Consider the following 27260-nt stretch of genomic DNA (forward strand, 5'->3'; position numbering starts at 1 on the left):
TGTCCCGGGACGCCGAGTTTCCTTTCCGAATATGCCGGTCGTTGCATATCAAAACACACCAGTCTCCGCGTTGCCCTCTGCAACCTCTCATGACCCATTGCGCTTCACGCGCCAAGTGGCCTATCACGGAGCCTCGATACTCGCAATTGTATACACTCCACAACCCTTTCGTCCCCCCATTTTGTTCGTGCTTCCAGGCACTGGATATCACTAATGTTGCCTATACTTGTTCAGCTGTCGTTACAGGCGCCGGCGCTCCTTCGTCCGGAGCTGCTGATTTGGGCATCTCGTTGCCCCGACATTCTAATTGCTGATTCTTCTCCTAGACAATCATCTGGGCAACACCCTGGCCACCAAGCGTCTTGCTGCCGACAAAGGCCTGGCCCTTGACGGCGGCGAGAAGGTAGCAGATGGCCGTCAGCGACAGGAACACACCAGCGGCGATCAGACTGCTGGTAACGATGATGGTGCTGAGGAACTGAATGACAGCCATGCCGGCATAGGCTCCGGCGCGCATGTAGTTGGTCGAGATCTTGCGGATGAAGCCATCGAACGTGGCCGAGGTAGGGCAGATTCGGAGCAACAGAGGGACCTCAATGAAGAGGATCACCAGCGCAGAGGCCCTAGAGGTTTACGTTAGAACGGAGCTCCGGCTCAGAGCGGAGGGAGCGCAGGTAGTCTTACAAGGCGAGCGCGCAGAAGATGATGAGAAGGAGATGGATGGTGAAGATGTTGGCGATGCCCAGTGCTAAGCACAAGATCATCGACAAGACGCCGAGCCTGCATTGATTCTCGAGTCAGCCATTATGCCTCCCAAAGTGTATTGCGCCGAAACAAGCTCTCCTGGAGAGGTTTTCCGGAATCGCAGCCTGCCGCGGGGAGTATTCATCTCGGATCGTGTCCCCGCGGACAGGCAATCGAAGGGGGGCATTGCGCGAGGGAGCGAGGGATGATGGGCTGAGCAGGGAAGCTCTTACCATTGGCCGTAAATGCCTGTAGTGACAGGTTAGCATCAAGTTCAAAATGAGGAAGACAGCGCCAGCCGCGCAAAGCCATTGGGAAGGTAGACATACTGAAGTTTCTGGTCGCGAATTCCTCCTTGAGCGTCATCTTGGCGGTAGTGTGATGTGGTTTGCGGTGGTAACGTTTTTCTTTTTAGGTTGGCGTACGTGGACTTTCTGAGCTATTGTGGAGATGGTCCGAATTCCAGCTCACGGAGATGGGATCGACAGCACGGGAGCAAAGGGAGATCGGATTGTGGTAGGATCGGTGAGTTGATTGTCTCTTTTGATGTGGGTGTTGGCTCGTTGTCTGGTGAGAATCGAGCTTTCTGGACTGCTGTTTTGTTGGAATTCGAGGTTTGAAGGTGGAGTGGTTGGGTGAGGTGAGGTTAAGTGAAGTGTTGTTGTCAGCTTTCCCCGGGGCGGCGCGGCCAAGAGAAGAGGAAGCGTCGTACGTAGCCTCTTTTGCCGAATTTGAGGCTTGGACTTGGCCCAGCGGGCTGCGGTAGGTACGGAGTACGCAGTAGGTGGTTGCTGGTAGGTGGCAGGTCCCTGGGGCGCCCCCGTTTGGACCAGTCAGATTTGGTGTACAGCTGCTGCGGTGTGGGTTGGGGCCTGGCTGGGTGTGCTGGTTGGTGGTGCTGCGGCTTCCTTGGGACCTTGGGGCGTGAGATCTTTTGGCGCGAACTTTCCAAGTTTCCAGGGGTCGCAGGCGCGCGGGCGAGCAGAGGGAGAAAACAGGGTTCTTTTTGTTTCTTGTCTGCGGGAAGGGGTCTTTTTTGGTACCACTCTCTCTTTTAAACATATGCTCAGGTTCTCAACAGCTGGATTGAGACAAGAGAAGTATTTGACGGATTCGAGATTCCCAACGGTCAGGGACGAGACGGGGGACAGGTATTGTGATTGGTTTCCCTTTCCCTATCTTGCTCTCCCTGTCTGCGAGGTGGTTGAAGGCGAGAACAGGGGCCTTTTTGCGTAGGGATACTGTTCTCTTGCAGTTGAATGTACAGTCAGATGAGGTGCCTGTTTTTGATCGTGCAGCCTGCCACTCTTGATAAGGTTCTCGTTTACAAGGCAACACGAGATGGTCAGGCTCGAGAGCCGTGTTTGGCTGCTACTGAGGCTATTATCCCTTTTCTTCGTCTTGTATCTTCAGCAAATGTATGTCTTGTGCTCTCTAGTGTCCCGTGCCCGGTTTTCTGAATCTGTGCTGCTGTTCCTGTTCAACCCTCAAAGAAGACCAGCAGAAACAGGCCAACAGCGTTGTTCCTCACTTTCTGATGCGCGCAAAGAGAAGGGTGCCTCTCGCCAGGCTATGACCCTGTGGTGGAACCAGTGAGGAAGAAATGTCACTGGTCGCTCCAGGAGAGAAGGGGGAGAGGTAGAAGAAAAAGATGGGATAGAGTGTAAGAGGTTTATGAAACAACGTCCTGACACTTTCCGGGCCCGGGGGGCACAGGAGGAGGAGGGACCTGAAAATGCACGGCCGATCTACCGGGTGCCACTACTCCAAAGGGTTTGTCTGTGTGCTCATCCGACACCCGTGCTCCGTACCTCTTGAGTAGCAACCCCGTTTTTGTTTTGTTCGGTTTTGGCTGGGTGGTTATATTTGGGAATGGGGATTTGCTTAAGACGACGTTGGCGGGTTGGGTCGACTTCTTGTTTCGACTTATCGTGACACTTTCTAATACCGCCTAGACTTCGATTCTTGTGGTTGAGGTATTTTCTTCGCGATAGTTGATGGTAATACGAGGAGAGTTTAATGATTTTGCAGACTGTAAGTTACGGTAATCAAAGCGTATTGAACCCTCAGGGCCTCAAACAATGGTTTTCTTCTACCATTTATCCGATGCCACCACCTCCACTACCCCTTTGATGCGCTTTCTACCAGTTTAAGCTGTTCAGGCAGCTATTTTTCTCTGCTTAGTCGCAATGAGATTTCTGCGAATACGATGGACGCCGTACACGCGTCGTGGAGTGGCAGAGAGATGGGGCGACATGAGCGGCGAGCCTACGTGGACTCTATCAAAGCCTCCCTCGGGCTCCGGCTGGGGCGGCTCACATCCCCATTGCCGGCTCCTGATTCGTTCATTACTCAGGTGCCTGGAATTGGTTGATTTTGAACTCTCGAGAATGGGATTGCCTTCCTAAACATTTGTAAACTCACCGTGTGCTCACACAGCTAGGAGCGAGAACAGCACGATGGCGACTCATGATTCCCTAGTCCAGCTATTCATCACGCTTGCCCAAGCCCCTCCAGCTCCTTAATCACAGCATCCCGCTTCTTCCTATTCTCCTCAGAGGTAAGCTCCTCAACGTGATTCCCATACGTCCACCACACCCCGTCCCTCTCATTCTTTCCCTCGTCGGCGTCCTCCCAGTCACACATCTCGGACCACCCGATATTCGAGATGTCGAGGTTGCACCAGTCCAGGTAAGCCGATGTCCACGGCGTCCGGAACTTGTTGAACCCTTCTGGGTACGTCAGCGGCTCCGCGTCCCAGTCAATGGCCCGCTGGCACAGGATCACGGTCCGGTCCTCGACGCTCTTGTCGTCGAGCACGAGGAAGAGGCTTAAGTTGTTGGGCCCTTGCTGCTTGCCATACGCCGAGTCCTCCTCTTTGCCCCTTGCGAGAACTGCGGCTTCGACTTCTTCGAGGGAGCTGCCTTCCCATTCATTTAGAGGCAACTCTTGCAGTGGTGGCTTTGTGGATTCTGCGTCTAGCGGGAGGGGTTTCGTCTTCGAGGTGACGAGGGTGAAGCAGTCCCAGGTGTCATCTTCGCCGTACTCCCAGTCCCGGATGGTGAGGAGGAAACGGTTGATGAGTTTGATGTCTGCGTTTTTGGCCGTGACGAAGACGAAAGAGCACCGTGACATTTTGATTGTTACCCTGTAGATGGTGTTTTGAACACAATGTTGTTCCTGCCAGATTATTTCTGTTCTTGGATGTGCGTTCTTATTTGCATCTACGTGTCTGACATTCCTGCCCGCTTGGGTATAATCCTCTGACATCACATTTCAAGCTAAGCAGGCAGACATCAGGCAGCCAGTCAGCCCTTGGGACGAACTTGGGAGGGGATTTGTTTCTTTGCCGATCTTTGTAGACCGCCGAAGGGCCGTATCCGCCACCGCCTCCCGTCAAAACAAGACCTCGTGGCATTGACACCTCCGGCTCACTTCATGCACATCCGGAGTCGACAGGGTCCCAATCGGACCCGAAGCCGGTGAAGCCTGACCACTCCATTCGAGGCCGAAAGCCCGGTGCACCGCAACCCTAGAACGCCGGAACGCCGGCCCAGCCAACCCGCTAAGCCCGCTTCGCTTTCGGGTGCCAAGCCGAGATTTGATGGCTCAACCCGCCCCAATTCCCTCGTATAATCTGTCGCCAAGCCTTTCACTTTTCCCATTCTTTTTCACTCAAGGATAGCTCCATTGGGAACATGATACATCAGAAAGTTACGAGAGCAAGCAGCACGGAGAAACGTGTGCCCACAGCCCACGGAGGCGCACATGTGGAGATGAACGGCTTGTGTCAGTAAGCACCACATAGACGAGCCTAGACCTGGTATCGACAATTACATCATACTACAGAATTCGCACATCGAGGGGCACGCCAACGGCGCAGCCATGCTAGATTCTTGGCGCGGATGAGCCGGTGGAAAATGTAGATGAGAAATCGACAATCTTTCTGTTTACAAGCCCGTCCCCCGGGGTTTTTGCCAGATCCCGATATAAGCACGGCGTTAGCTCCCCATAAGCCCGAGTCAGCCAAAAGTGTGTACGAAGTACACGAATAAAGAACCCCGCTTCGGACAAGTTCAAATTGTCTCCCACAAGTAACATCTCATCTCATCGAGAGTTGATGAGGGGCAAGACTAGAAATTTCACTACAAACAGCCTACAATAAGCCTGAGCAACAAGATTCCTTTCATATACATCTCACAGCATCGCCATGGTCTTGACGGTCCTCACAGACGACCAGATCAAAAAGATCTTGACCGATCTGACGGCCGACGAGTTTGACGGGTTCAGAAAGGTCATCTCGACCGCTCTCCACGAGTACTCGACCAACACGCACAACATTGAGGATGGCACATATCACCAACCGGAGCGCGTCTCAACAGAGAACCTCAAGACAGGCGCGACAACATTGTACATGCCCTCCGTAGGTCCCCAAGGCATGGGTTGCAAAGGTAATCCTCTCAACCTTCCCCACCCCGCCCTCCATCATCCGCTCACAATTCTCAAATCACTAACAAACTCCCTATAGTCGTAACCCTCAGCTCCAGCAAAGCATCCCAAGACCCCTCAAAACCCTCCATCCAACCCACAGGCGCCGTAACCCTCCTCTCCCCCACCGGCGAACCCATCGGCTTCCTCCACGCAAAGACCCTAACCGCCTTCCGCACCGCCCTCTCCTCAACCTGCCTCCTCGCCCGCCGCACCACCGTGAAGACAATCACCGTCTTTGGCACAGGCCTCCAAGCCTACTGGCACGTCCGCCTCGCCCTCTTGGTCCGCGGCACGACCATCAAGCACGTCAACGTCATCAACCGCCGCTTCTCCGACGACGCCCGCGACTTCATGAAGCAGTTCTACCGCGTGCTGCCGCACATCAAAGAGCGCGAGGGCTGGTCCGAGACGACGTTTGGGATTTTGACTCCCGGGTACGGCGAGTTCAAGAGGTTGTTGAGGGAGCAGATTCGTGATGCGGATGTGGTGTACTGCTGTACGCCGTCGACGGAGGAGTTGTTTGAGGCCGAGGTGCTGACGAGCCACGAGGGACGGAGGAAGGGAAGGCTGATTGCGGCGATTGGGAGTTACACGCCCGCGATGAGGGAGCTGCCTGAGGGGTTGCTGTTGCAGGCTACCAAGCACGAGAAGCCGCATTGGCATTTTCACAAGCATGCGCCCGAGGGCGGGGTGATTGTCGTGGACACGCTGGACGGAGCGTTGAAGGAGGCTGGGGAGATCATCTCGGCTGGGTTACAGCCTACGCAACTTGTTGAGTGAGTTCACTTGCCCCTTTGGACTCGAGGTTTTTAGGAACCAGGAAGCTGATTGTTTACACAGACTCGGAGAACTAATTATGCTCCGCCGGATGCAAGACGAAGAAGACGCAGCCTCCGCCCCAGCCGATAGCGACGCAGCGAGCATCGCGGCCTCGGAGCTCGAAAAGCTCGACTTTTCCGGCACGCCGTCCATCAAGTCCGCCTTCTCGGGATCCGACGGCGCGTCTTTATCGGAGCCACGGTCGTCCATCAGCAAAGACTCGACAAAGACGTCTGGCAGCGGCGGTAGTGGTAGCAGCAAAGGGCCGAGCATGCTGCGCCGCAGCTCGAGCCAGAGGTCGGCAGACAAGCGCAAGAAGGAGGACGCGCTGGTGAGGTGGCTCAAGGACGGGACGGTGATTTATAAGAGTGTCGGTCTGGGGCTCATGGATTTGTCGGTTGGGATGCATATGATTCAGCTCGCTAAGGAGAAGGGGATCGGGACGCAGATTGAGGGCTTTTGAGGGGATTGGGAATGGGGGAGTTTGGTTATAGATGGGCTGCGATGCTGGGATTACATGATAAAGGGGGGGCTTCTTACTGTGTTTCCACGATATCCTTTAGACCATGTACGAAGAAATGTTTCCAACGGCTTCCTTCACTATCCCCCAATGCTGACAGCTTATATACCCTACGATCCAACTATCAGCTAGAACGTTATAGTTTTTCACGACATGGCCCGTAAACAAGTAGAGAGAAAGACTTGGGGTTCACTCGCAGGATTTCCAAATCCGCGAGCTACAAAGAGGATAGAACACCCAACTACCTAGAAAGGTAGCGAACAGACGGAGGTGGTAACCCCGTTGGCGTTTAAAAAAACGACTGAAACGGGTGTGGTGTCTTGATGTGTACATCTACTACACCTAGAATTGGTTGCCACATGATGTCTCTGCGACATATCACGTATGCTCAGCAGACACGCACTGCAAGCAGCTCTCAAATTTCAGCGTCTCCCAGAGCCCTCAAGGACGACAATCTACGTTTTAAGTTCCCTTCCCTTTCCCTCGCCGTATTCAACCCGCAATACGAGAACAATAAAACTGACACATGAGCAGAATCGAGTCCATTGACCTAATACTACAAACCGCAGACCAGCGATAGCATTTTCAATGAATGAGCATCCCATTTCCCTACAACGAAGCTATTTCGGGCCCTGAGATGATATTCATCAACAAAGGACGCGAAAAAGCTACGGATCTGGTCGTCAGACCTAGTAAGAGAGGCGAAGCCAGGAAATATATACTCTACTAGTCATCGTCATCTACAGATCCCCTGGCTCAAGCACACACCTCACACGCGCCTAGCCAGCCAGCCACTCTGTGTGAAAACCCCACCCAGGCACAACGAATAATCCCATCGTCAACCTGGAGGAGTTGGAAACGAAGGTTATGTAAGACTGGGCCGTGTGCTTCTTCGCGACCATTGCGGCAAGCGGGAGCTGGCAGCGGCAGCGAGGATCTTGACCCTCTACCTAGGAAGGTAAGTCTCGCTCACGGAAGACACAAGACAACATCTGAAGCCTGCTGCTTATACTCATCGGCACTGTCTGTTATAGTATTCACTATACAATAATCCACTACCAAAGTCTACCCGATGCGACAGTTGGACAGGTCGGACTTTACAAGTCTTGAGATGTATAAGCATACTCAAGATGAAGGAGTAAACATAGCTGACACCCCTGATACCAAGAAAGTACATCAATCATCATGACAGACTATGTGACTGCTCCTGTTGTCGACTTAGACATACAACCGATGCCTCCGCCTTTTATATCATAAGCTTCCTCCCAAATTACACAATAGGACATGATCTACGCACAAATATCTTGATGAAGTATACGCGTTCATTCACATTTCCGCTACCTACACTTCAACGAAACCTTCAAATCCCAAAGACGCCCTTTCCCAGAGTCTTTACATGCGGTTGGTCCTACAGGTTACTAACTCCCGAAAACGCCCTTGCCCATAATCCAAGTCCATCACCGAAAAAAGTTCCTCCCTCCGTGTCTTCCGTGCGAGGCGGTTGTGAAGCACATGCTGCCCCCATACTTTGAGAAGGCGAGTCGCTACTGTACGCCAACTGACATCTGTCAGCTTATGAACCCCAAATGTACGTGCTCCGGGAATAAGTACCCATGCAGTAGACGATTCCCCATATTCCTCCATCCTCAACTCCAATGTGAAAATGCGCGAGGGACATCGTTTGTCTCCTCCACTCGCTTCGATGGCAAAAGTCTATCCCCAGTTCAGCAAGAAACGCCGTCCGGGTGGGGTTTCCTCTAAGTGTCCGAATACGTCATGATGCAGTATACAAGGGCAAATGTCCAACAAGGAGACGATGAATCCAGGACCCAAATGATTTTTCTCTAAATCCCAGTTGCGTCAACTCATGCTGTACGGCCATACGTCCGCTCCTCAATGAGCCGCCGACTATTGCCGACGCTCCCGTACAGCATCTCCATCAACTTGCCCTTCTGCCGCGTCCGGACACCCTCGAGGTAGCCGCCGACGTCCTCCAGCCCGCGGATCTGGTCCTCGAGCGTCAGGGTGCTCGAGTTGACAGACCTAACGAGCGGGCTGACTAGCTTGCGTCGCAGGTTTTCGAGATTGGCTTTGAGGGCCATGAGCTTGCCGTTGTGCTCGACTAGGATGCTCTTGTTCCGTACTGTCTTCTCCCTCACGTTCTGTAGCAGAAGGCGGTTGCGCTCGTATTTGGCCACCTCGGCGGCGTTGGCGCCTAAGATGCGCGTCCAGAGTGACGACAACGAGTCTGCGTGCAGGTCGTCCTGCGCGGATGCCTCACGGACAACTGTGCGCGCGAGATTGAGGAATTGGTGGTCGATGGCCTCGAAGAGCGCAAACAGGGCAAGGGAATGCTGGAGCTCCGAGTTGATGGCATCCTCGAGGACCGTGAGGAACTCGTTGAATGTGCGCTGAAGAGTGAGGCGCGTCCGCTGCGGGTTGGACATGCCAAATATGTATCTCGATAGAGATCCAAGGCGAGTCGGGCTACCGAAGCCGTCTTCGAGAACGCCTGCTTCAGAGAGGAGGTTGTGGATGTTGTCAAAGGCGGCAGTGAAGGGCGATGAGGGGAGGTGTTGGACTTGAGAGAGTTCTCTGCGCGCCCAGTCCATGACTATGAGAATACTGTACTCGATTTTAGAATGCAATGCTTCATGAGTGAGAACACATGGTGGAACTTACCCATCAATGTCGCCATCAACGTTCGCAAAGAATTTGGTCAGCTCAACAGCCAGAGTCTTTAAGCTCTCACTGAGATCATCCAGCTCCTTAACAATGATTGGCGCAGAAGTCATGTTGCTGGAGCGCACGCTCTCGCCGAGGTCCCAGACAGCGACGCCGGTCGCTTGCAGATCGCCGACCTGGGATGCGCCATTCTCGGAAAAGTAAATGAGCGGTTCAAAAGACCGCGCGATACCTGCGACCTTGACGAGGTCGGGCACCGGCTGTTGCGCAGCGGGCTGGAAGAGGTTACGTGTCGCCGTTATGGCGAGCACGGCGACGAGGATGGACAGGATCGTGGAAGACCACGAGTGAGTCAAGAATCGCCATTTTGAGCGGAAGAAATGAACTAGGGCTTCGATAGGTTCCGTACGCTGCTGTACTTCTGCGCGCAACGCGAACCTGATATCTATCGGCGAGGTCAGCCTGATACCCTCCCAAAGCAGTCGTACACACATGATGAAGAGGAATGGGCTTCAGGTACGGGGCCATACAATTGTCTTGATTCAATGTTCCCTCTGAAGGGCTTGTTTCTTTCCACGGAATATCCTCCAACTTGATCGTCCTATCCTCCATCTTGGGCTCGGGGCTGGGCGACCGGGCCTTATCGGGGCTCATGCTCCCCGTCGGCAACCTTGTGCGCATAGCTCTGCGCAGCACCGACTCGCCCTCGTCGCCATCGCTATCGTACTCGGGGCTTGACTCTCTCGACTTGAATCCGCCAAAGCCTTGGTGGTGTCCGTGGAGCTGGGGAGAGAATGCGCCTAGCAGGTCATCACTCCGCCGCCAGAAGCCGCTGTCGCGACTCCCGTTTCCGAGGCGGCGCCAAGCCGGAGGACTGTAACCACCGACGGAGACTGAGTTTTCGGGGTCCGGGCCCAGGTCGCTCTCCGCGTCGTCTGACCGGAAGCTCGAGTGATGCGACGGGTGCCCGAACAAGTTCACGCCCTGGGGACCCCTCCTGCCCGGTGGCGGGGTCGTCGGCTCGAAGTCGCCCAAGGAGGCGTCTAAATGATCGAGAGGATCGAACGTCGTCGAATGTTTCGTAGCCATCATCATATTCGTGCTGGTAATGTTGGGAAGAGTGGCGGTTGCTGCGACGGACGAGTGCGCCGCTGGCCTCGGGGGCGGGTGGTGCGGGTAAGGCCTTGTAAGTGGGTGGTGGTGGGAGGGAAGGCGCCTCGACTGCGGCTTCTGCGGTTTTGGTGGTTCGACTTGTGCGCTTAAAATAGCTGACGTTTGGTAGCAGTGTCGGTTTCCACGAGATCTGAACGATGTATAGGTAGACGAAGACAAAGGACAAGGTCAGCGTTGCTACGTATGTGCTTGGAGCGATTGTAATGCTCAGCAGGGAAACGTTGTTGTTGACGGTGACCAGCGACGGCATGGAAAGCATGAGGGTCAGAATAGGTTGGGCGCACACCCTTCACCGCGGTCGCCTCGGTGTTGCGACAGAGATGGACTTCTTCTGCAGGTCGACGGCTAGTACGGCGCAGAGAAGTACCTTGTTGGCTCACTTGACGTATGGCGGGAGCGCAATGCAGGAGGGGGGGAAGTGGGATGTATAAGGCAAAGAGTTGAGAGCAAGGGGAATGTAAGAAGTGCCTCGGATTGATGTAACCGATCAGGGCAAGTAAGTTATAAGGTAGGCCAGCCCAATGTGAAACTGAACTCGATCGGGAATGATATGCGCGGGTGCGATAAGAGTAGAGAGGTAAGAGTATGGATGAAGAAAGGTTGAATTTGAGTATGGATCTAAGGTAAGGTAAGGTAGGTAAAGTAACGGTGACAGGCCAAGCGCCTCGCAGGATCGCCTGTATCTACCGGTATCTCTCTCTCTGTCTTCTAAGACAGGAGACAAGAGACAGGACAAGACGGGATAGGTCAGGGTTGGGCGGAAAGTGGGTAGAAAGAAGTAGCAGGTGACCTGATTGAGAGTGGCGGCAGTGGAGGTTTGTTAAAAGGTAAGAAGAAGCGGGAGAGATGCAGCAAGTAGATGGAGAAGCTCAAGCAGCAACAGCAGCAGCATCCAATTCCTCGAGAGGGAAGGGGAATGGGAGGGGAGCGGAGGGGGTTACGGTGCCTTCCCGTTCCTCTCTTCGTCTTTTCTAATGCAGCAGGAACCCCAGCAGCACCTTCCTGGACCCCCCAATGCCCACCCCGAACCACCTTGCGTCGTCTTTCGAACGAGTTGAAATCGAGAGGTTGGGGAGCTCAAGTCCCCACTTGCCAGGTTCGAGGCCGTCGTCCAATCACAGATCGAATCCTGTCAAGGGAGCGGCCGGATTTCAGGCCCTGGATTGGGTGGGAGGGGCTGGAGAGGGGCCCCTACACCGAACATTGACCTGCGCGAGTACGTACCCTCCTGCTCTGTTCGCTCTGCGCTCTCCCGTGCCCTCGCAGTTTGCCGTCCTTCCACTTGCACAAGAGCCATAGAGCAATAAGGTACAGTTAATGAGCAGCCGGAAACACATCTCAACACCATCCTCCTCCTCTTCCTAAACCGTATCTCCCTTTCTGACCTCTCCCCCTGTCCCCAAAGCACCCATGCGCCCCCCAGCTCAACCCGCGTCGTTCGTGTTTTAGGAAACAAGCGTGTCTGCCCCTCGGACGTTTAAGTGGTTGCATCCCTGGTCACGGGACCCCGTCACCCAATGTCGAGCACGAGAATGGGAAGGCGGGGTCCTGCTTTTCCCACTGACTTTCAGGCTGTCTTTCCACTTTGGAACGTAAACAAACAAACCTCTCCCGAGTCCCGTCTCTTGACGTTTCCAAAAGAGTTGCGCGATCCAATCAAAGTGACTCACCGACAAGGCCTCGGGAGCATCCGATTCGACGGCGACGCCAACAAGACGCGGGTAGTGTAGGCAAGGGAACCCAAGACTCGCGTCCCCAAGGGAGGGGCCAGCCTAAGAACTGGCACACTAGGTAGGCATTGTATGAAGTCGTGAAGTTGAGAGGTACCAATCGGCGCATGTCCACACATAAGATGTACGTACACAGCCATATCATGATGGATCAAGGCACGAAAACCCCTACCCAGAGCGAAGCTACGCAGTACACCAGTGACCACAGAGAACAGTAGGCTTCTCGCATTGCTAGCCCACGCTCTATCAGAACGAACCTCAAATGACAACCCACACTCAACCTACCGGTAACCCCCCGTTCCTACAGGGTACAATTGCACAATTGCGTACGTACCATCGATGCCGGGCAGGCAATCTCAGGTTTACACGGGACTGGCCCAGTTGAACAAGAGGACCCAGAAAAAACGCAACTGAGTTGGCCCCAATCAGCCACTTTCACTATCTTATCACCCCGCACCAGTGCCCCACTCTCTCAGTCCCGTCACCGAATCAACCGTCGCCGGGCGGGACCCCCCCCCCCCCTTCTTACAGACGACAACGACGACTCTATTCTACTCAAGAGTGACTCCTTCTTGACCATGACAAACGTTCGTTTACCCGTGTCAGAAAAGGTATTTCGGACTGGCATAACTCATCTGCTCCCTTTCTTGCATTTATCCACCGTCGTCCATGCACAATCACGTCGGCCCGGATATCACCGGGGTTCTCATTGCTGAACGCCACCGACTTGTTCACGTTCTGTCGCGACGTCTCTTGATAGGACTGAACCATAGACCATGGACGGACTTGAAATTGTAGAATGGAGTATGAATTCAGCCCTGTTGGTTGTTGTGTCTGCTGCTAGACCGCTTTTTATGACATGATTAATCATCAAATCCCCTCAGGAAATAAGAAACGAGTGAGACGCCTCGCGTGGTTCGTATCTAGCCTGAACCACGTTCGCTCTCTTCGTCCCATCCCCAATCGGCAAGCTTTCTCCCACAAAGTGCCCGGGATATGTGTCTCAGGCCTGTCCAAAATGGAAGGCTTGTACGAACATGATGAAAAGGAAATTGTGTTGCTCATCAAGCGCTCTTGCGCCGATCCGCCTGCTCCACCTGCTCCGTCGGCTCTACCTCCTCCCTCTCCTCAGTCCACGACGCTCGCCTCGCGCTGAAGCGATTCCACAGTCCTGACAGCCTACGCCTCGGCGCGGGATCCTTCTAGTCAACCTTGGCGTTGGCGAGGCTCTTGGTTCCCGGGTTGTTCAGGTCGTTGACCTGCTTGAGAGGGCCTCTCTTGTACTTGCTCTTGTTGCGAAGGCGCTTTCGCGCTACCATGACAGGCACCGAGCTCTTGGTGACAAGATAGTTGGAGAACGAGCCAAGAATCACACTATTCAATAGTTAGCAGGTTTTTAAACAGTGGAGTTGAATGGGGTGGATAGCTAACCCCTTGAGAGCGCTACGGCCTCTGCTTCCCAGGATTACCAACGTAGGGCTGACAATATCAATCACCTCGGTAATGAGATGCTTTGGATTCTTGCAGTGAATGACCTCGACAATCACTCGCACTTGAAGTCGAGTCCTTCGCAACAGCCGCTCAACCCTCTCCTGAATGTCGTTAACCGCACGACGACGTTCCTCCTCAGCGCGGCCGCGCTCCCTACTGGACGGTGCCGGCGAAGAAGAGTCGCTATTGTTCAAGGCCGAGGCTCGCGGAAGGTGAGGGAAAGGCGGGGCGCTGGTCATGTTTGGCGGCGGTGACTTGGCGCTGGACATGGCGTTGATAGCAGCTGCTTGTTCCTGATGCGCGGCACGCTCGTCGGGGACCATGATTCCCTCGGTCGAGTAGATACCAGTCTCTTCATCGACGCAGTAGATACAGATGAGAGTATCGCCGTCTCGCAGAACGGTGCCGATCGTCCATTCCAGGGCGTGTGTCGACTCCTCGCTGAGATCGGTTGCCACCAGGTATTTTCTCAACCTATGATGCTCCTCTTCGGCCGACTTCTGGATTTGATCAAACTCGCCGCGCATGATGATGCGTAGAGTTCGTGAAAACTCGGGGTTGTTGAGGGTTTCTGTACGTGAGAAGGCAAGTCTCTGCGCGCGCTTGATGTCGTTGAGCTCTTCCTCATCGTCCGAGTTCACAGCGGACGCCATTCCCGAGCCTGGCTCGTTGTCGAACGCCGTGGTCGGGCGGATGCCTGCTTTGGATTTTGACTTCTCGCCGCCTGGCTTGGTGAGTGTGATGGAAGGTTCGTCTAACAATGACTTGTATTTGTATTGAGGTTGCTTGGAACTGACTGCCAGGCCTGCAAATTTGTTAGCACCTGAATTTACCACGAGCATGAGTTACTTACGCTCTTCCTCAGCCGCGGCAAGTAGACTGAGCGTCTTGCGGTCACCTTTGTCGGTTGAGCTGCCGGACTTTGCATTGCTCTCTTCATCTCGAGGCGACATCTTACGTCCTCTCTCGTTCTCTTCATCAGAAGAACTGTGCGCGTCATCGTCGCTGCTGTCTTCCAGCTCCTCTCCATCAGGGCTGAGGTAGTCCTTGGTAAGACGTCCAAGTCCGGCATCGTCTGCGCTTGACTTTTTGCGTCCGGCCAGCCCAGACAGGCCTCCGCCTGAGAATGCCAAATTGGCATCCGACAGCTTGCGGTAGGCGGTTGAGATGTCCACCACCCGGCCGTCATCAAGAATGGCAGTTCCAGGGATCTGCTGGAGCCGACCACTGACATTGGGCGAGCGGGAGCGCATGCTCAGTCTGCCATGAGGAGACTTGGATTTGCTGCCTTGACCTCTGCTCGAGCTTCTCCCACCCATGACGGGATTGCTAGCAATAGAGCCGTGGCGGGCTCTGTCGCCGGGAAGGATAATGCCGGGGATTTCGTTGCCGCGCATGACGTCGACCATGGCACCGCCGCCCGGCTTCTTCACGCCCAGCGCCTTTCCCTGTGTGTTGCGCTTCGGCATAGCAGTTCCGATATTGTTGGTAGAAATATCAGAGAATTGGTAGTCCAGTGTCGGATCCATTCGATTGATTGGGGCGCGCGGGCCAAAGCTGGGCTTTTGGGAGTGTGAATCGGAAAAGGTCCTCGGGTGAGGTGCGCGAGATTCGACTGGAGAACTGGGGCCGGCACTGGCAGCCTGCTTTGGAGCCGAGGTGTTGATCTCGAGCATGCTCCGAACGGGAGCCGGAGGGCCGCTGATATCCAACATGCTGCGCACCGGTACGGCATTTCCGAGTCGTGGGCTCTTGGAACCTCCATCGGCGCCGATATCCAGCATACTTCGTACGGGCGAGCGAGGCGTTGTGTAGGGCGATGGCGAGCGTGCAGAGACGGGCGAGCCCGTGTTCCAGTTGGATCTTGCAGCGGTACCCTCGAGCAAGGCCAGAACATCTCTTCTCTCCTCGTCGAGCATGGCTTCCATGCTCATGGGTTGGTGCGACATCTTGAATGGGGTCGAAAGTGGGATTGCGCTCTTGGCGGGGAAGGAGCCTCGTTCAGGACTTTACGACCGTCGCTTTTGTGGTACAAGAGCGGTGATAGCTCGTTCGCTTGAGGATAGTGATGATTTTGTTGATGTAAAATCGAACACGGGGGTCTGGTTCGGTTCGGATATACGTGGTTGTGGTAAATCTAACGGGGGATGATCTTGCGATGTTGACGTTGGCGGTGCAAGTTGGATGGCAGAAACAGCATTGTGTAGGGGCAGTTGGGATATGGAGGTCGGCGGAGGCTCCTTAGATCATGGCTCCGTTGGGGACCAGACCAAAAGTGAGGAAGGTGCGCTGTGTGTGGAGGCCTAAATTAGCTTATGAAGCACGAGTCGAACTGCCAAGACCAGATGAAGGAGGAATAGTTAGTTGCGGTGGTAGGGGGAGGCGGAGAAGAGAAGGGTTAAAAAAAAGGGTGCGGTGCGGTAAGGTAAGGTAGGAGAGAAACAACAAGGAGTTGAAGGAACCTGAGGGTAAGGTAGCGCACGACACACGATTGGTGGTAGTGGAGTGAGTGAATGGCAGGGTAAGGTACTGTGTAAGGTATCCTCAGAAAGGGTGGAAAGTAAGGTAAGGTGGTTCCTAGTCTCTTCTTTACCTCCCGTACTACTTTAGCCAAGGTTACCTTACTACGGTAGCCCCAGTCCAGCCCAAAGTTCCCCGGTGGCAGTGGCAGTGGCAGCGGCAACACAAGCGCGGGCTGGGAACGAACCAGTACGAAGTACTCCGTAAACCTGAGGTAAGGTAAGAGAAGAAAAGGTGGGGATTGGGTTTTGCGGGTGGCAGGCACCGGAGGCACCTCTAGGTTCTGAGAGACGGGACTTGAGAGAGATGGTTGTGGAAATGGGACGGTGGAGGATCAGAAGGGGTCAAAGGGGGGGGGAACGTGGATAACGTGGATGGTGGGAAGGGATCGAGGAGGGGTAGGTGCTCCGTCTTTTAGCGTCGACATCTTTGACACCAGTTGACTATTGACGGCGCCCTCACTCGTTTTCTGTGTACGGAGTGTTAGTCTGTAGTGCGTAGCCTTTCCTTTCATTGCCTTTGTGACCTTGGCCCGTGACTGTGTCTGTAGTACTCTGTACGGATCGATAGATTGACATGCACCGAGCTTAAAGTGGTGGTGCAGACAGGGCCTGAGCAATGCAGTCATCCGATCCAAATTCGTCGTTTTTGTTACGTTCTTGATGAACATATCGCCTGTCCTTTGACTCTCCTGTCCAAGGGAGTTTACCACTTGACATGGGGTCAATTGCTGTGGCAAAGACTCTCTGAACATGGGATGAGATTGGCAATGGAGCCATGGGCACCTTATCCAGCCCAGCCAACCCCATTTGGGCAGTATTCCTCTGCTCTCTTGCGCCCAAACTCATTTCCCCAGAGTCTGAAGAAGATCACCCATTTCGTAGCGCCCTAGTGCTGCAGAGAGACCGAGAGAGACAGCTTCTTACTTGCTCAACCTTTCTCATTCTCCATCTGCGTGCCGTGGGTGCTTCGTCATCACCCATCTTGGTACCACTGGTACCTGCCCACTCAGGAAACCCGGTGAGGTACCCCATCTCATCCCACTTCACTTATACAACCTGGAAAAGTAATTGGTGCCATGTCGTGGTGCCCTTTCTGTATCCAGTGCATTCTTATTCCGATGAATCGTCCGAGAGCCATTGGGCTGCTGCCCCACGAAAACTCAATCGAAAGATGGGATGTCACCTCCAACTCTGCTTACGCCGCCCCCAGCGCCCTCCCTTCTCCGACGTTTGTCTGCTGATTTGATGCACGACACTCCATCCCCAAGTATGCAAACCATCCAAAGAGTACATATGCTCTGTGCCCACTCAACCGTCTCAAACAGGTAGGTGTACGTACCCGAGGACCACTGTGCTTTGAAACCAGAAAGAATAAAAAAAGAATGGGTAAACAAACATCTGAGGAAGATCTGAGAAACACTCACTCATCTCTCGATGTTCGAACGAGATCGACAGGGCTGGTTTCAGAGCTGATTTATCGTATGGTATCTAAATGAGAAAAATGGTCAAATGATTGACAGCGAGTAACTGTCCTGAAAAGAAAGCGTTCTGTGCCCCTCTGTTCAAAGATTTGGGTTGCTAAACACTCAACTGTGTAGCACTCAGATCAAACGATAGAAAACTGACTTGAAAGTGAATGACGCATTCCCTGCCCGCCCCCCCACTACAAATATTTGTTTTCGGTGGTTATTCGTCCACAAGCACAACCCCGTAGGAAACACTTACGTCCCGCGGCCTCCGCCATCGTCCCCGTCCAACCCGTCCTGCGTTTCGCGCTCCGTATCACCCCACAAAGGTATACTTCAGCCTCCACTCACATCTACCGAGCGGCGGGGAGGACGCAAGACGCTTCGCCGCACAGTGCTTCCGACGGTGCCATGATGACGACGCCGGCGTCTTACCGCCAAGACCGGCCGTCTTCTTGGCAGGTGATTTGTTCACCGTGGACGGCGCCGATTGCCTTAGAACACCACTCCCAAGACTCTTTCAGCCGCCCGCCCCGGAAAGGTAGGCCAGCCAGTACGGTACGGGCAGTAGGCAATGACCAGAGCACCGCCCGGGGGTTTCTAGGAAGAAAAGAGAGAAGAGACAGTAAGACAAGACGTCACCTGTCCATCACGTGAAAAGCCATTTTGAAAATGCTCCTGGGCGCCGGCACGACGGTATCGTGGCTTGGCCGCAGTCCAAATCGAATACGGGAATCTCTTCGGGCTACGGAGAGTTGCAGACGCCTTTTGTTACTCTGGTTATCATCGCCTCGTTGAGACCCCGCCTTTTATCCTTTGGGGCACAGTGATGCATTAGACCTCTGCGAACAACATAGTGAACTTTCTACACCACATTGAGGCTGTGTTGCAGTCTACGTCTGCCGTTTGACCATGCCGGGCGTCATTTCGCAACGCGGTGGTTGCGATAGCGAGAGGCCTCTTGATGCTTGCCTGGATTCTCGCCGGAGCCATTCTCAGTCTTTTCCGCAAGGGTAGCGTGGCTTCCTGGGAGAGTTTCAATAGGAGATGTGGCACTCTCGTCACAACTTAGGATTGGTACAGTAGAGGGTCTGGAGACTGGGCTATGAGCCGGGGATGATGCCGTCGGCAATGTGCGCAACGCTGACACAGTGATGCGGATGCTCTCGCAGAATGTTAGAGCAAAATCCGTCCTTCTTGACACATCATGGCCTTCAGACTTGAACCACCAACGCACTCTTCATGGCGACAATTAGTCTTGACAGAAAGGCTCCTCTCGAGCTCTGACATTTGGGCGGGATGATATAGTACAATATACAGCTTTGCTACAAATCTCTCTCTCAACATCTTATTTTTCCCTCCCCCTCTTCGTCTTCGTACAAAACCTACTCCCCACACCTCAACCCCCTTTTACATATTCTGCTTGACAGGCTTAGCAGTCAAGTTGGCACGCGTCGCCGTGCCCAACTTGTGCAGCGCCAACCGCTTCTCCCACACGGACGACCGCCCCTCGGTCACGGCAATCAGCTCGTCCGCCACGCGGTGCGCAAACTGCGTCCGGCCGGACCCCTTGGACGGCTTCTTGTTGACCACGTCCAGGATCCACTGGAACGCCGCGCGCCGCCTCTGGCGGACCGCTAGGGGTGCGGGAAGTTCCAGGGGTCGACCACCACCAGCTCCGCCCGCGATGCGGCGGATCTTGATGAGAGGCGCCACGGAGTCCACGGCCAGTGTGAGGTATAGCACGGGGTTCAGTGGGAGGTGCGCCGGCGGCGGGGCGCCGGGAAGGAGCGGGTATTTGGGGTTGATGATCGGGGGAGGGGAGGTTCGCAGGAAGTTGAGGACCATGGCCATATTCTACGTAGGCGCACGCAATGTCAGCATAATTCTCTTCGCAATTGCCTCGATACACAAGATCTTGTCATATGTTTCCAGAGTTGGGATTGGCGTACTCTTTGCGCCTGTGCCTTCTTGCCATCTCGCATCATCAGGTTGGTCAACTGGTCTAGCACGGGGTGGTACCGAGACTTGAGATGGCTATGGGGCGGCAGAGGGAGCGTAGGCAGCGGGAACTTGTAGGACCGTGACGGGGCGACCTCGTCGGCGTCCCCAGCCTGCGCAAGAAGCCCGCCGCTAGCTATGATTTCGAGATCGCGCTGGCCGTTGCCGTCCGATTGTGTAGGCGGGATGGCGCCCTCGGCGTATAGCATCTGCTCCTGGGCTTCCGTCAGGCCGCCCTGGAGACCGGCGCTGTGTCCCTTTGCCGCCTCTGCGAGCTCGCTCAGTGCCGCGGCAGCTTCAAGTGCCTCGGTTGTTGGCTGCAAGATTGGATTGTTAGCAATTCCTTATTCTCCCCGCCTCGTTCGTCCACATAGTCTTCCTCCTCCTGGTATCAAAAATTCCATACCTGCTGTTGTCCCGGCGCGGACTCAGGCACCTTCTGACCCTGAGGGAAAGCTGCGTTCTCTGTCTTCTTCAATACCGGAATCTGGCTCCTTTCACCCTTGCGCAGCTCGTCAGAGTATCCTCGTTTTGTCGCCGCCCAGACTAGAGGTTCCTGTCGTTGGGCCAGGGGTCGAGACCGCAGCGCGAGCGCCCGGCAGGCGGTCTGTAGGCTCGGCCGCAGAGACATAGCTGCTCTTAATGTGTTGAAATTACCGAGGTCGTCTCCTATACTTCCGATTGAGGTGCGTCGAGTCGTCGGGACGTCGTAGTTGTTGGAAAAGGTACCCTGAATTCGACTGGCGATTTTCGACCCAGCGCGGCCAATCCACGAAAATTATTGAGTCGCGCGGATGTTGCCGCTCCACTTTCGCAACGTCGACTGCTTACCTACACCTTTGCAGGTCAAGCTGGGCCCGAGCTTCAGAGTATAGTGGGGCACTAACCGGAGAAGGGTAGCACCGCTCTCCGAAAGGGGTGCTGGATGATTAGGTAAGGCAGGTACGTCCCCTCTACAGGCTACATCCCAGCTTAAAGCCGGTCGGGGCCGTGCCGCCCACCGAGACGAACCTCATATCATCTTACCTAAGCTAATCTCAACCCACCTCCCGCTCTCGCTCACCGAATATGCAGACCTTCTTCACCAATACCACCACACCTCTTCATCAGATTCGCTGTGTGATAGGTACTCAACATCTTCCTCTGTAAGCTAACGGGCATTTTTCTTCTCAAATGCCAGGCACGGTAAGCAGCGCCAGTCACGAGACTCTCCCTCGAAGCAGCTTACAGCTCCTTCAGGATGATCAGCGAGGTCTCTCTTGCGGCCGCCAAACCAACAACAAAATCCAAATCCTTTCCCCCTTCCCCCATCTCAAATCCCACCTGAAGCCGCAGCAAGTGTCTTGGAAAAGAGAAATCCCTAATTCACTCACCCCATCCCTTGGCCGATGCCCACGGCGTCCACGTCTTGTCGACATCCCGCACTTTCACCATGTGGGTTCTTTCATGTCTCAGTGACACAGAAAATCCCGCCCCCAAACTTTTTTTTTTGCCCATCATGAAGGGACCAAAGTTCCATGGTTCTCAACCACCCACTCAGTCCTTTTGCCAATGCCCCAATGTGCCATTTGCCAGATTCGCCCCCATGGCGGGATGGGGGAACTTGAGGGGACCTACCTATCTAAGTCACAAACGCCACCCACATGTCGAAGCCGCGAATTTCCTCGACAAACAGAATACCTAAAAAGAGCGAGAGAAACATACCACTCACACACACCTACACACACCTTGACACCTAAACCCCATCTCCGAACACCTGCCTTTACCCCTCGCTGCATGTAGACCGAATAGGTTGGGAACAAATCACAATCGCCCCGAAAAAATAAGAGGATGCGTGATTCAAACTGCCTTGCCTGCCACACGCCACACGCTGCATAGACCACCACCGCCGCCGTCACTCACTCCCCCCTCCGTGCAGATTTCCTGCAGTACGGCATTTAGCGGCTCTTTTCACTTTCTCTGCCCGTCGCGCGACATCTGTCTGCCCTCCTCTCACCACATCCCGCGGATGCGCAAAACGGGGGGGGGGGGGTTGTTATCTCTATCTTTCCGTGGATTAGGTAGGCATTCGTATCTTTCAGGGGGGGGGGGGCAGACCGGGAGAGAAAAGAGTTGTCACAACTTTTGTCATTCCATTGACAAGCTCCCTAGCGCAAAGCACCAGCTGGCAGCTGGCTCAGCTCCCCCACCGTTCATGAAAGCTAGGCTGGCTAGGTTCCCCCTTCGAGATTTTCTCTCCTACTTTACCTTACATAGGCCAACCGTGGGCAAACACAACCTAGGTTGACAAGACAGCTTTGCGTTGGCGTGGGATCTGCCGCAGTCCCGTTGCTAGCAGACTCCCTAGCTCATCTTTGTCCAGGGGGGCGAGGGCGGAGAGGGGAGGGAGGGGAGCAGCCAGCACGCCCACCGTCCGCCGACACCGCAACGACCTCCTGCATTGGTGATAGTAGAACTAGTAAACCCAAGATGCCTATGTCATCGTGGGGGAGAGTAGACACAGAGAGAGATTGAGGTGGACAAACGATGTCCGTTCGCCCTCCCCGTGCCAATCGACACCCCCTTCCAGCGCCCGTCGTCTTGCAGAGTAATCAGCTTTGCCATCATGAAGCCACCAATGTCTTTTTTTTTTTTGTCCTTGCGTGAGCTAGAATCCCCATGTCATCACCGCAGGCTATAACAACGGAGAATTAATCTCGTCGCACGTGGATTGAATGCAGAGTGGTGTGGGAAGAAGTGGATACGCCCTCGTCAGGAAAAAGGAAGTCTCGTCGTGTTGGTCCTCATCTCTTTTGGAAACTTTGCAAGAGGAACCAGCTCCGTTCAACGGAAATCCCTTTTCTACCTAGCTATGCCACGGCAGCATCCCTTGCGCTGGTGGTTGCTTTTCCCATCATTAACGCCGCTCCGTAAAGAAAAACAAAAAAAACGGCAAAAAAAATGTCCAAGATTGCAACCCAATTACCAACCTGGGCCCGGCTTCGCAACGCCGCCCAAAACAACAAGGAATTAAATGAGAAAGAGACTCTCGTGACCCCGTCAACTGTTCTGCCGGTACTGTTTCGCTAAGGTTCTGTCTCGTGTTGGAATTTCTTCTCTCAGCTCCAGTCCCTGTTCCACACGTGTGAGGAGTACAGAGAGAAGCGAGACACGCCGCCGCGTGCCCCTCCCACCGCCCCCTTGTGGATTGATGTGGTGAGAAACAAATGTTTCTTTTGCGCCATTTCTCCTCAACCAACTCAGCACCATCTTCCTTTTCGGAGCCTCCCAATGGACCGTAGGTAGAAATGTAGCCGTACGCCGATGTTCCGTGATGTCCCCTTGTGCCGTGTGGCATTTGGCCAATGTCTCCCAATCTCAACTCCAGGTGTGTATTCGTACAGTTGAACATCCGAAACAAAAGCCCAGGAAAGTAAGAGCAAGAAAAGTGCGTTGAAAGATAAAAGAGACAAAAAAGTGTGACGCTAGACGCTGATGCTCGAATGGATGTTTTCGCTGCAAGTTGCGGGTATCTTTGCACGTCTGTAACCGTCTTTCGTTTCGTTGTCTTCTTTAGTAGCTGCCTCTGCTGTTGGCTGGCGAGCTGGGATTCGAACCGGTAAGGTAGTTGAGAGCCATTTCGGCGGCGTCTTCTTTCGCGTTATTGAGGTTCTTGCCGTCGTACCAAAATCGTGCGGAGAGGGTACGGCCGTGGACAGTTACTCGACTGGACCAAGCGGTGCGGCCGCCTAATTGGAGGACGATCAATCAGTAAGGGGAACAGGCCGGCTAGGGTGATTGCTGGCAAGGTAGCTTACCACGGCGGTCAGAAACGATCTGGAAGACGGGTGGCATTATGTTGGCTTCGCGGCAAGCGTCTGTAGGACAATTGGTCAGCATCGTTGTCCATAACGGCCGACATCTTCATAGCGGATCCCTACCTTCAAGTCGCTCTTGCCAGGTGCCTGCTTGACTGCTGTATGACGAAGCAGACATGGTGGCAGTCGACGTGTATGACTTGCTGGAGTACATGCAGTGCAATTGTTTGGCCGAAGCAACAAAGAGTAGGTTTATAGAGGTATACTGGCCGAGGGGGTTGTCGAAGCAATAGTTGTTGCAGATTGCAGTAGATGATCAATGCTGTAGTAGTCGGTTTGGGATCGTGGATATCTCTCAAGACAAACGATTATGGAGTAGCGAAACTTTGTGGTTCTTATACTCGGGATCAGGTCGGCCGTGAAACAAATGGGTATAATCCCATTGGAGTAGAAAAGATTGTGATGTGGCAGGACGAGATTAGCTAGAAGCTGTTTCTGAAGGCAATGAAATGTTTGCACAACGAATGCAGACGGGTAAGGGATCAATTGGGCTGGTACCCTACGGCATGCTGCATCTTGGGATGGGGAGAGGTGGGAGGAGAGAAAAGGAAGGGAAGATGGAGAGAAAAGGGACATGATCCAAAGAAGTAACGACACAACATCACGTCCCAATTCCGTTTGGGTTTGGTACGGCAGGACCGCGTCGGTTTCCTGTGTCCTTTCTTTTTCTTCATGCCCTGGTACTTGTCTCTGACGAGCAGCAGGAGGAGTAGGAGCGGCGGCGGCGGCGGCGGCGAGGAGGAGAAGAGGGGTGTGCCACTTGGGTGTGAGTGCTTCTGCTTCGTCTGATGCCAGACCACAGACCAGAGACCAGACCGGACGTGGGGAGTGTGGTACTGGCCGCAGAACGTCGTGATAAACTTGGATCTCCTAGCGTCATCTTTTTGGGTTATTATTTGCCTTTTTTTTTTTTCTCACACTCTCTCAAGAGTTTTTTTTCTTGCTTTCTTTTTTTCTCACACACCCCTGGACACACGTACACACACACATATGCTAGTCGTTGAACCCCCCGCGTGGTCAACCGGTACATGGGTGCCGACAATCATGGGTTTATGAACAGGCAGCTGGGAAATATGGGCTTGCGGGACTTGAGACAAGATGGCATAGCTCCACGGCTTGTAGGTAAGGTGAATACACGCTACTTGTGAAGGGAGACCGGGAAATGGCCGCAGCTTCGAGCGAACAGTTGATTGGGACGTGGCTTACCAGGCTCCCTTACCCGGCGTCCGGCGGGGTCCAAGGCCACACACAGCTGGCGTGGAGTGCCGACCCGTCGGGGTGGAAGAGGGAAATGATTGGGAGCTTCAAAGCCGCAGAGGCAAGGGCTTGTACAAGGCCAGCCGGGGGGTAGGGTGAAGGGGGTGGACGATCGAGCAGACGGATGAGTACTCCGTACCTAGGCCGACAAGAGAGCAAAGGGGTGAAAGATGGAGGTGCAAACGGTGGGAAAAGGCAGGGTAAGAGCTGACCAGGGGCATGACTGGAATCTCCAGCCGAGAAAGGGAGAGGAAACGAAGGTTACGGAAAGCGGATGCATACAGCCTGGATGTATCCACGAAAGTGAGCTGCGTGTATCCGTATCCAGGTCATGTACCAAGATGAGTGCCTGACGTGCTACACAGTACATGGGAAGAGATTGAGAGGAGGTTTCGTGCAGATGTTTAATCCGCGGGCGGGAGAGCGAGCAACAAACGGACGAACGAACGCCTCCAGATACGTGAAGAGCCTATTTGAAGATTGCGAGAATGGGAGTGAGAGTAAGAACAGAGCGGCGAGGCTGGAGGGCTAGAGAGAGGGCTACGATGGCACCACGTCCCATGCAGTTAACGCTTCAGCCGACCCGAGCTAGAACGCAACCAGGGCTGGGCTGGGCTGGCTGGCTGGCACTTGTTGATCTGTACATGAACCATGAGACATAAGTCATAAGAGAGAGCGGAGGGAAAAGCGATATGTACGGATAGGTAAATGAGAGCAGGGGGCAAGGGTTCAACAATAATAGCATTGACATCAGCCAACAAGCCGACGATTGGGCAATCAAGCTAGGGCAAAAGTATGAAAAAGAGCGTGGCAGACCAAAGCAGTGAGGTAAGGTAAGGTACCTTGGAAGTTAGCCTGAGCACCCGAGCACTAGGCAATCCGCAGTGGCATCCGGGACCAGCTCTGGAGACTGGGCGAGCGACGCCAGGACCCTCTCCGGCGGCATCGACTCCGCCAGCCGGTGAAGCGAAACGAACCGGGGGGTGGGAAATACCAAGTTGCTAAGCAGCCCCGATGGTTGGGCAAGAGGAACAGTCTCGCCTCCATACACTGCGATGAAAGGAAACTCGGTCAGCGTCGTTTGGGCCTCATCGAGACCATCCTCACGGCGATGGACTGGCGTTGAAGCATGTCGGTTTATTTTGGAAAGAGAAAAAGCAGGGGGAAGAAAAAAGGGCCGCCGAGCCACGTCGATTCAAATGCGCGATGCGGCAGGAAAAGGGCGGGGAGAGGCGAGTGATGTATGTACCACCGTACTGATGCAGTTAGCGGAGGGGGGAAAGGGGGTGGGATCGGGCAGCACTGGTTCCTCATCGTCATTTTGGGGTGGGGTGAGAAGAAGATCAGGGCAGGGCGAAGCAGGGCATTTCTGGCAGGGCGGGCCAGACCACCGATGATGATGATGATGATGATGATACCGATGCTGCTGGTGAGGACAATTATGAAATGTGAAAGACGACAGAGACAGAGACAGATTGGGTTTGGTGAAGAGTGTGAGAGAGTGTTGTTCAAGACATGGCATCTGCAAGACGAGCATGTGGTTGTGAGACCTACGTCCGTTGCTCCCCTGCTCGCCTCAACGCGCTTGTGCTGGGCTGTTTGTGAACGTGTAGCGTTAGCTTCGTGCCTTCGATATCGCAAATGAACATGAAAACAATGTCATGACATCTCGTGTGCCCAGCAAAGGCAAGCAAGGTGAGGTACGTGCGGCTGTTTGGCTGGTCCCAAGCTCTCAATGGCTTCAGAGGCCTCATCAGTTCGGGTTTAGATCAGGTCCAGGGGACTTGCCGATAGTCGTGGCTGTATCCATACTTCCTAGCAAGGCACTCGAGTATCCAAGCTCTTCACAGTGAGTGGCCTAGTACCGCTTAGAAGCCAGCAATGGTTAAGGACGGGCGGGATCGTCCAGAGTGACAGGCGACCGGCGGGTTTGAGCAACTGCAGCTCGAATGCAGCTAGAGCAGCACGTACAGCAGCTTGTAGAGGAACGGGCACCTCGCAGCTGGAGAACATGGGGTGGATCACCAGTCGTGGCGGTGGTTAAGGTGGTCCATGTTGGTCTGTGGAGGCATTGGCGGCCTTGGTGGCATCGGGGAATGGGAAGAGCCCCAGCCGAAGGGGTCCCTGGCGTCTTAGCCTGTGAGTCTAGGAACCGTCATGCTTCCCCGAAACGAAGGGAGCAGTAGGAAGGGGGGATATGGAACCGGGAAGCCGGGGAACTGGGCTTGTTGACCTGCGTATATGCGTATGTACCTTATGATGTGTCGGGTTGGATATGTACAGTACTTGCATGGTCAAGGTCGTGGTGGTGATGGTGGATGATAATGAAAGACTAGGTGATGAGAGTGAGATTGAGCGTAAGAGGTGAGGATGAGAGTGAGGGTGAGGGTGAGAGGGTGAGAAGGTCGCATGAGAATGACGGGGACGTGGAGACTGGACGGCTCTGAATGAGTGTGAGTCGAGCAAAATGAAAGGCTAAAGTGGAGCGAAACATTGTGACTTGA

General features: G+C 54.2%; 7 protein-coding genes across 7 annotated transcripts; 1 reads left to right on the top strand and 6 right to left on the bottom strand.

Annotated features, from left to right (window-relative positions):
• Window positions 1–322: 322 nt before the first annotated feature.
• CTAM01_04943 (golgi apparatus membrane protein TVP18) lies at window positions 323–1110 on the bottom strand (the record flags this gene model as incomplete). Its single annotated transcript, XM_060520973.1, has 4 exons — window positions 323–623; window positions 685–780; window positions 978–993; window positions 1074–1110. The coding sequence occupies 4 exons, from the start codon at window positions 1108–1110 to the stop codon at window positions 323–325; spliced, it is 450 nt and encodes a 149-aa protein (XP_060384342.1).
• A 2127-nt stretch (window positions 1111–3237) lies between these two features.
• On the bottom strand, window positions 3238–3879 carry CTAM01_04944 (uncharacterized protein; the record flags this gene model as incomplete). Its single annotated transcript, XM_060520974.1, has 1 exon — window positions 3238–3879. One exon carries the CDS (start codon window positions 3877–3879, stop codon window positions 3238–3240), a length of 642 nt encoding a protein of 213 aa, XP_060384343.1.
• Window positions 3880–4954: 1075 nt separating this feature from the next.
• Window positions 4955–6517, top strand: CTAM01_04945 (UbiD family decarboxylase; the record flags this gene model as incomplete). The annotated part of the gene is made up of 3 exons (XM_060520975.1): window positions 4955–5195; window positions 5273–6011; window positions 6076–6517. 3 exons carry the CDS (start codon window positions 4955–4957, stop codon window positions 6515–6517), a joined length of 1422 nt encoding a protein of 473 aa, XP_060384344.1.
• Window positions 6518–8439: 1922 nt separating this feature from the next.
• On the bottom strand, window positions 8440–10691 carry CTAM01_04946 (uncharacterized protein; the record flags this gene model as incomplete). Its single annotated transcript, XM_060520976.1, has 4 exons — window positions 8440–9199; window positions 9257–9704; window positions 9790–10489; window positions 10533–10691. 4 exons carry the CDS (start codon window positions 10689–10691, stop codon window positions 8440–8442), a joined length of 2067 nt encoding a protein of 688 aa, XP_060384345.1.
• Window positions 10692–13364: 2673 nt separating this feature from the next.
• CTAM01_04947 (universal stress protein family) lies at window positions 13365–15602 on the bottom strand (the record flags this gene model as incomplete). The annotated part of the gene is made up of 3 exons (XM_060520977.1): window positions 13365–13536; window positions 13594–14458; window positions 14507–15602. 3 exons carry the CDS (start codon window positions 15600–15602, stop codon window positions 13365–13367), a joined length of 2133 nt encoding a protein of 710 aa, XP_060384346.1.
• A 3449-nt stretch (window positions 15603–19051) lies between these two features.
• On the bottom strand, window positions 19052–20273 carry CTAM01_04948 (30S ribosomal protein S7; the record flags this gene model as incomplete). Its single annotated transcript, XM_060520978.1, has 3 exons — window positions 19052–19498; window positions 19594–19959; window positions 20049–20273. The coding sequence occupies 3 exons, from the start codon at window positions 20271–20273 to the stop codon at window positions 19052–19054; spliced, it is 1038 nt and encodes a 345-aa protein (XP_060384347.1).
• Window positions 20274–23194: 2921 nt separating this feature from the next.
• Window positions 23195–23653, bottom strand: CTAM01_04949 (uncharacterized protein; the record flags this gene model as incomplete). The annotated part of the gene is made up of 3 exons (XM_060520979.1): window positions 23195–23370; window positions 23440–23499; window positions 23563–23653. The coding sequence occupies 3 exons, from the start codon at window positions 23651–23653 to the stop codon at window positions 23195–23197; spliced, it is 327 nt and encodes a 108-aa protein (XP_060384348.1).
• Between the last annotated feature and the right edge of the window lie 3607 nt (window positions 23654–27260).

The sequence above is a fragment of the Colletotrichum tamarilloi genome (assembly GCF_030869305.1).
Source record: "Colletotrichum tamarilloi strain Tom-12 chromosome Unknown Scaffold_12.1, whole genome shotgun sequence".
NCBI classification, from domain to species: domain Eukaryota; kingdom Fungi; phylum Ascomycota; class Sordariomycetes; order Glomerellales; family Glomerellaceae; genus Colletotrichum; species Colletotrichum tamarilloi.